This window comes from Leucopleurus acutus (genome assembly GCF_964270905.1).
Source record: "Leucopleurus acutus genome assembly, chromosome: 10".
Classification (NCBI taxonomy): Eukaryota; Metazoa; Chordata; class Mammalia; order Artiodactyla; family Delphinidae; genus Leucopleurus; species Leucopleurus acutus.
The window spans coordinates 3,714,961-3,723,585 of NC_139153.1; the positions used below are offsets into that span (position 1 = coordinate 3,714,961).

General features: G+C 51.9%; 1 protein-coding gene across 1 annotated transcript; it reads right to left on the reverse strand.

The window, feature by feature from the left end:
- Nucleotides 1-325: 325 nt before the first annotated feature.
- CHCHD4 (coiled-coil-helix-coiled-coil-helix domain containing 4) lies at nt 326-8,456 on the reverse strand. Its single transcript, XM_082847905.1, has 3 exons — nt 8,357-8,456; nt 2,264-2,362; nt 326-1,453 (listed from the first exon to the last, which is right to left on the reverse strand). The coding sequence occupies exons 1-3, from the start codon at nt 8,376-8,378 to the stop codon at nt 1,179-1,181; spliced, it is 396 nt and encodes a 131-aa protein (XP_082704031.1). The 5' UTR covers nt 8,379-8,456; the 3' UTR covers nt 326-1,178.
- Nucleotides 8,457-8,625: the final 169 nt, after the last annotated feature.

Below are 8,625 nucleotides of genomic sequence, written 5' to 3' on the forward strand. Positions count from 1 at the left end.
CTGCCTGCAGCTCAAAGAAGTCCCAAAGCTCCTCCAGACTGCACGGCTTCCAAAGCTGGTGGCTCTGGCTTCCTGACGCCAGACTCAGAACCGCACTCCTCACCCTGAGCCGGGCCTCCAGGCTTCAGAGAGCCAACAGCTCACTCTCTGGGGTGGAAGGCAGCCTCCTGTGCTCATGCTTCGTGTCCCCTGGGCAGTGTGGGCTGGGACTCATTTCTAACAAATACAACACGTTAATGTTGACAGCGACGCCTGTGTGAAGGCATCTGCTCACAGAATCAGTGAGCTCCGTATGGACGCAACACAGAAAAGTTTAACAGATTCAAAGTGATCTACCAGTATCTTCAAAGGAGAATTTCAATTGAATTTTTCATAATTTATATTTCCTTATATCACAACATTTTTAATTAGGAAAAGCAAATTAAAACCCACTCAAAAATCACGTTTTCCTTTTAATTGACACTGTTTCCTCTCTCAGGTGCTACTTTGGTAATGATTAGGTCCCCACCTCTCAAGAACATTGCATCTGAACAGGCTGAGACAGAGCCAGTGTGAACGCAGACCCCAAAGCAGGGCTTTTGGGATAACAAAAAGAGAAAAAAACAGCCTTTCTCTTCACTTACAAAGGGAGTCACTCAGAGGGTCCAAAGCTCTGTTTTCCAAACGTAGAAAACGTGGAGCTCAATGCAAACTAGAAACCAAAATATATCAGAAATGAAGCAGAGTGCTTCGTCACATCCTCCAGGGCTGATCATCCCGCCTCTTCTATAAGGAATGCCCCCCTCCAGCATTTTTAAAGGAAGATGTTTGTTTCTATTTCACTTTCCAACTGGGTATAAAATCTACTAAAGGGGATACAATGAATCAGAATAGATCAGCTCACTCACAAGACACTCCCAGATAAAGATTTTTGGTTGCTGAGATTATTCAGCACATTATTTCAAAATGGCAAAATTCAGGACAATCTGAGAATTCAAAAGTGGTGGCTACATTCGCTGACAGGTTATGTGAGACACACATGCATACAACCCATGTTTCAGTGTACATGTCAAGGGGCCAAGACCCCTGATCACTCAATAAGTTATTTTGTACATTACAGTGCACAGAACAACAGAGGGAGAGACACTTTCTTGGAGAGGTTCATCCTCTCTGAAGGAGGCTGGAGACCAGGACCCTCATTAGCTAGACCCCTCCTCTTCTTTGGTTGTGGCAGCCTCAGAGACAGCCGTTTCCTCTAATCGATCCTCCTCCTCCTGGGGATAGAGGTCCGGGTACTTCTGCATGCACTCCTGCATGGCCCGGAACTGGTCTATACAGTCCGACCCCTTGACATCTTCTGTGCTGTAGTGGAAGCAGGAAAAGGCCGCCTTGAACTGTTCCCCACACGGGCCGCTGGCCATGCCCCCCAGGCACGGGCAGTTCCAGTTGATGTCTCCGTTGGGCAGGATCAGTCCTGGGACAGGAAGATGAGCAAGGAAGTGTGAGAGGTGCTGCCTGAGGTTTCAGAAAAAGCAAAACCAAGACCAGCCCTCATAGGCATAACGGTAACATGAACCACTGCCTGGCCGGCACTCACCGGTGGACCTGCTGCTCCCTCGGGATGGGGTTCAAATGCCCGGCACAAACCCAGCATTCCCGGCTCTGTCGGAAAGGTCACCATCAGCGACTCTCTCCGTGTGCAGCACTGCTCTGTGTCCTAAGCCGCCTCCCAGTGCTGTGGCCGTGCCTGTGCTCCAAGAACTACACAGGGAAACCGTTTAATCCAAAGCGGAAGTAACCGCTCGGATGGTTACTGAGAAGCTTTGAAAGCCCAAACACTGGAAGGAGTCAAGTTGCTGGTCTCTTCCTTTCACACAGATGATCAGGAACCCCTGCGCCCCGGACCTTCTCCTCAAGCCCCTCCCGCTCCTCAGCTGCTCTCAGCTCAGCACAGTGTGAGGACTGGTAAAGGCGAGGCTGGAAGATGTCCAAGGCATGGTGGGCAGGAAAAAGCGAGTGACGTGCCAGAGCACTGCGCTCCATTCTTATAAAAATGGAAAACCATTCAAAAAATCAGAAGAAAGAGAGGCGGAAGAAAGAAGAAACTCCTAGGTTCAGCCTGATGGCCAGGGAAGCACGTGGGAACGAGGGCTGGAAAGCACACAGCCCCTCACACCTGATGGAGATGCACTCAGTGTCCCAGGAGCAGTGGTGGCCAAGGTAGACACCTGGAAACCCAGCCGCGGCCAGGGATGTTGGACTCCCACCCCCGCCCAGCACTCACCGTGCTCCTCGTAAGGATCATTGGGGTCGTCGGCCACCAGCTCCGCGTTGCTTGGAGTTTCATGGTCTTCTTTGGTCACAAATATGATTCGATCCTTTCCTAGTGTTTGGAGAACAGAGGGAGAAATGTTTCACCCAGGAGCTGTGAATCAGCCTTAAACCCAAGCAGCCACGAAAACCCTGTTTGAAGACTGTCCCATTTGAAACCCCGAAGTGAGTTCACTGGTGCTCCCCAGGCTGGGGACTCGCTTACTGCTGACTCTGGGGGAAGGTCTAGCAGCCGCTCCTGCATCACGTGCCTGTGACCGGACTGGGGAGGAGGAAGATGGCTCCTGCTGGCGCCATGTGCATCCTCGAGTGGGAGACGAGACGCCCCAAGCCGTCAAATGCAGCTGTTTTCAGTCCCCAAGTTTGCTGACATCTAACAACGGGTCTTCTTCCTCTGCTCAGAACTCCCATGAGCTCTGACGGCTCTGTCACTTCCCGTCCCTGTGAGCACCTGGTCCACTTGCTCCAGGCCCCTCAGGACCTGCCAGCAGGCACCTTCAGATAACATTTTACCAATCGGGCTCCTCCGGAAGAGGCTTGGGGAAAGCACGAGGTTGACAGTAAACACCAGAGAGACGTGCCAGTGAGGACAGCAGAGGGGACAGAGGGAAGGTACTTGGTGTTTACACCCTCCCCACACCTGTACAGCATCTCCCAGGAGGGGTGACAGGAATGGCAGCTGACCCTCGGCACGCTCAGGACCACGGCCTGCTCAGAACACCTGAGGGTTCTCTCCAACACCTCCCATTCTATCTCAGAGAAGGTGGCTTGTCCCAAGTGGCCTGGGAAAGGATTGGGGCCGGGCAGCCAGGGCATGCTGAAGAACCTGAAGACCTTGGTAATTCTGGCCAGTGTTCAGAACACTTGAAAGCAGCCTGCAAAAGTGCTGTGTGCTAAGCAAAATAAATAAGCTGACACAATTGCTCAGCTCAGCTCTGACAGTTTTGTTTACCAAGGTCTCAGCCGGGCCCAGCCGAATGGGGAGGCTGGTCTCAGGCCAAGGCAAGGCATCCAAGCCTGCTCGGTACGGGAGGCACCTGTGGAGCTTATGAGGCCCAGCCTCACAGAACAGAAGCTGAATCAAGCTCTCTGCACGTCCACACCACTGATGGGCTCCCAAGTGACTGATGCACAACCCCACCCAGAATGTTCCAGGTCCCTCCCACAGGCCGAGTCCTCCCAGGCACCTTTCTGGACATCCCCCAGAGAGATCGGTTATACTGGATCGAAGGATGTGATACTGTCATTTAGAATAAGAAATATATATTTCACCTTTGACCCCATTGTTAGCACAGAGCTCCTAAAATTTTGGTTTCCCAAGTGATGAGAGCATAAAGATCTTTTTGTTATGTTAATAGGATGACTTGGGGGAGCCTGAGGATGGGGGCTGGTTGCCAGGAGAAACGGCCCTGGGATTAGCGGGTTGGAGCTTTCAGTCCCAACGCGCCCCCCCCATCCCCGCATCCCACCCTGGGGAAGGGACAGGAGCTGGAGGCTGAATCAGCTGCCAGCGGCCGATGATTTAATCAATCATGCCTATGTAATGAAGCCTCCGCAAAAGCCCAAGCGGACAGGTGAACACGTGGAGGTTCGGGAAGAGAGGGCATGGAGGCTCCGCCCCTTCCCCACACCTTGCCTTGTGCGTCTCTTCCATCCAGCTGTTCCTGAGTTATATCTGTTAATATAATATTCTATCCTTTTATAATAATCCAGCGATCTAGTGAGTAAACTGTTTCTCTGAGTTCTGTGAGCTGCTCTAGCAAATTAATCCAACGCTAGGAGGAGGTCGTGGGAACCTCTGATCTACAGCCAGTGGTTAAGAAGAACAGATGACAACCTGGACCTGTGACTGGCACCTGCAGTTGGGGCGGGGGAGGGGGGTGTTGCAGGCCTGAGCCCTTAAACTGTGGGATCTGACACCATCTCCAGGTAAACAGTGACAGATTGAGCTGAATTGGAGGACATACTGCTGGTGTCAGAGAATTGCTTGATGTGGGGGAAATACCCACACACTGGAATTGGAATCAGAATCGTTAACGGCAGAACATAACTGCATCTTTTACACGCTCAATGAGTTTCCCCACCCGTCGGCTCATTTAATCCTTACACCAACACTGTGAGGTGGGTATTACTAATCTCCTTTTTACAGAGAGAGGAAACGGAGGCCCAGAGAAGGTAGGAAACCAGCCCGAAGGCTCATAGTATGAGAAGGCAGAGCAGGAACACAAACTGTGGTCTGAAAGATTGCGAGTGTGTCACCCTGTCCACTGCACGCCTGTCCCAGCAGGAATGTCTGAGAGTGCACACAGGACTGACAAAAGGACAGTGCTCACCGATCCCCGAGTCCCAACTGTGAAAAGAGAACTCATCATGACTGCCAACTAGTGGGGTAACCAGCTAGACTGGAAGTCTCATTACATTTCTCTGGAGAAAATATAAAAATGCTTGTTTTCACTTCCAAGATAACCTTAAAAAGTTTATACAAGCATATTCAGAAGGACGTGGATAACCACCTTATACCCTCTTAGAGTTCCAAGTCAAGATTTTCATGATCACGGCCGATGGGAGAAAAGGCCTGGGGTGGACTTAACTCCCAGCCAAGGAGGGCCAGTGACTTCCTGGTCTCCACAGCAAAGGCTCCTCGGTCAGAGATTGGCCTTGGATGACCTTGGTCATCAGACGGTAGCACAGGGACAGTAACCTCAAGGACCCACCACTGGCACAGAAGCACATTCTCCACGCAAGGGGCAATTCAGTGAAATATCATCTACGAGACTGAATTAATGTTGTAAACTGAATGCTGTGAGAATTCAATCCACTCATCTGTCCAGTTTTAGAGTCACTGAAGCCCACGGGCACATGTTTATTAGAGCAGGTTCCTTAGACGTTTACATGACAGTAATAAAAGAAAAATTTAAAAATCAACACAAAAATACATTTCTCAAATTCAGGAAGCAGGGATTCCCTGATGCTGTACTCACTATAGGAGAATCAACCTTTTTAAACAACCTAATAAGGACTTCACCCTCATGACTTAAGCTCCTCTCAAAGGCCCCACCTACTAATACCATTCACCCTTGGGGTTTGGATTTCAGCATATGAATTTTGGGGGGACACATTCATATCGTAGCAATGGGAAAATAAGGAGTACATTCAGATACCCTCACAGCCTCCCTCTCCCTGACTTCATAGCTCCTGCTCAGATGCCATCTTCCTTCATCACTCCCCATCACCCTTAACCTGCTTTTTCTCACCTAACAATTATGTATTTGTTTTTGTTTTTTTTTGCGGTACACGGGCCTCTCACTGTTGTGGCCTCTCCCGTTGCGGAGCACAGGCTCCGGACGCGCAGGCTCAGCGGCCATGGCTCACGGGCCCAGCCGCTCCGCGGCATGTGGGATCTTCCCGGACCGGGGCACGAACCCATGTCCCCTGCATCGGCAGGCGGACTCTCAACCACTGCGCCACCAGGGAAGCCCCAATTACGTATTTGTTTACCACCTGTCTCCCCCACTGAAATGTCAGCTCCTCAGGGGCAAGGATTTGTCTATTCCATTCACTGCAGTATCCTCGGAGCCTAGAACAGTGCCCAAGACATAGTGGGTAATCAGTATTTGTTGAAAAAGTGAATGGAGGAATGAACTCTGAATTCAGACATGAAGACCCCCAGACCCAGCAGAGGGCAGAAGACAGAACGGCTATCACTATGAAGTAGGTTAGAGAAAAAAAAAACCTTGGATGGGTGGTCTCATTCCCTCTAGAACATGCGTGGGTCTTTACACAGCAGAATCTCTTGGTACATCCAACCCAGAAGGGGCGCCCGCCACCTCCACCATGCCACGAAGGCAGACCGCCCACCTGTGCCCACTGCCATGTGATCAGTGGCTGGCACATCACAGGTACTCAATAAACGTTTGTTGACACAACAGGAGAGAACACGGTCAGCATTAGAAAAGGAAGAACAATGACAGGAACAGTGTGGCCCTGGGCCAGGGAGCGAGCCTGAGTCCACGCTGCCCAACACCTTGAACGCCCTGCTAAGGCCTTTAACCCCAAGGCTTGGGGTGGACCCCTGAAGTAAATGTGCACAGGCAAGTGACTGACTCAGAACAGAGGGCAGCCGTGTGTATGGGTTCACTGGGTAAAGGTGCCGGGGATATGGCCCATCTAATGCTCTCGGCTTGCTGCAAGAACATAAGAAGGAAGATGACAAAAATAAACCAGGTAATTTCAAAGAGTTTAGGATGTGAAAGACACAAAGACCCAGAGAAGACCTCACTGAGGTGACATATGAGCTGAATCTTAAAGGATGAGGAGGTAGCCATGGGAAGAGCTGGAAGAAGGGTGCACCAGGCAAAGGGAAGGGCCAGAGGCCAGTGTGGCTGGTCAGTGATGGCAGGAGCCGGATCAGGCAAGGGGCTCGCTCACATCAGCCTTAATCTGGAAGGAGTGTGGGATCGTTTCTTTAAGTCCCATGGGAAGCATAAAGAATCGGTGGGTAGAAAAACAAGAAGTTGGGGACTTAGGGGACAGTGGCATGGATAAGATAAAAACTAGGGAAGGCCTAAAGTGAGTGCTTTTAATTCTCATCCCCAAACTAAGAGAGCTTTGATCCAGGAAAAGATAGGGATCTAAACACCTGCCTCTTCCCAGCGAAACTGCAACCCCTAGAAACCCTCAAAAATGAGGATTATAGCTTCATTATACCCAAAAGGTTAAAAAAAATTTGCTAAATGAAGAAGTAAATTTGACTTAGAAGAAGGAAATTAAAAACAAAAGACTTGCTGTCTAACAAAGTGGTGAGGGCAGAGGACTTTTGCTCATGGCAAAGTTAAATATCAATCAATGGAAACTACTCATTAGAGACATCAGTGAGTTTTACGGCTTTATGACCCAGGGAAGGAGGATTCCAGAAGCAGAATGGGGTACTGGGAAAAGGCTTAGCATTTTAGACTGAGCTGTTCTCCTAACTGAAGCATGACCTTGGGTGGGTCACTTCCATCTCTGGGCTTAAGATTCCCTTAATTAACTGAGGGAGCTGGACTATTCGCTAAAGGATTTCTGGGTGAGTTCCAACTCTCTCTGGAACTTTATAGTCTCAGGTGTCCACCAATCCCCTCACCTGGCACCGAGAAGGTGCTTCATGAATATGCGTGGAATAAATGAAGATCAACTTCTCATTTTACAAGACTGGACACTAGGCCCTGGAGGAGTTGGGTGGCAGCTCAGGGACAGAGCCGGTTAGTGGTTGTGCAGGAAGACCCTTGGACCCGGCTTGGAGACTTCTGAGGTCCCGGGTAGAGGTAACAAGCAGACAGACAGTAGGCGGGGACCAACTTTGCTTTATTTTGTTTTGTTTTCTGCACAGGGTGTCTTCTGAGCGGAAGGCTCCCTGGAGTCCACTGGGCACCAGACTGGGCAGTTCTGGAATCAGACCGCGGGCCTCCAACCCCAGCTTTGCGACTTGCCGGCCGTGTGGCTTACCCAAGTCACTTCTGGGTCTTGGTTTACTCTCCGGATAAAAGCAGGGCCTGACTTAGGAAGGTCGTCGCGAGATAGGCCACACAAAATTCCTGGACCAGGGTCTGACCCGTCCCAGCGGGCGGCACTCCCACCCGCAGCGCAGCGCCCACCGAGGGGCAACTTTCTGGGACAGTTGAAAGCAGTGCAAACGGGAACACGTGGTGTGTGGTGAGCGCCATAGTAACATTATAGTTAGAATCAATAAATTCCCAGTTACCAGCCACAGGCAGGGCGCTCGCACAGGCCTGACCCCCGGGCCTAGGTTACGAGCTCCCCCATGTGCTGTTCCCTCCGAGGTCCGGGTTCGAGCCTCACAGTGACCTCGGCCGGCCTCGCTCCTACCCGGGCCTCGGTTTTCTCATCTGAAAACCGGGGATGGCGACTCCGCCGCCGGGCCCAACCCGAGGGTCCCGAGGACTGTCCTCCGCGTCTGCAGTGGGGGCGCGGGGGTCCGGCGCGCTGCACAGACCGCGTGTCCCCTGCAGGCCCTCGTAGGCCGTCTCCACGCAGTCCCATCTCCTACCTTCCTGCCGGCAGTAGGCCATGGTGCAGCCCGGCGCTCCGACCTCGCGGCGACTGTGGCGGCGGCCTCACGCCGTGACCTCTCCGCTGCAGGGCTGGCGGCTTGGAGGCCCGCGCGGGCCCGCCCCCTCCAGGCCTGCCCGCCGCGCGCCTGCCTTGGCGCGTCTAGCCCGGCCCTCTCAGCCGGGAACTACATTTCCCGGCAGGCCGCACGCAGCCCGGCTGCTCCCCCAGGCAATAGGAACTACATCTCCCAGAATTGCTTGCAGT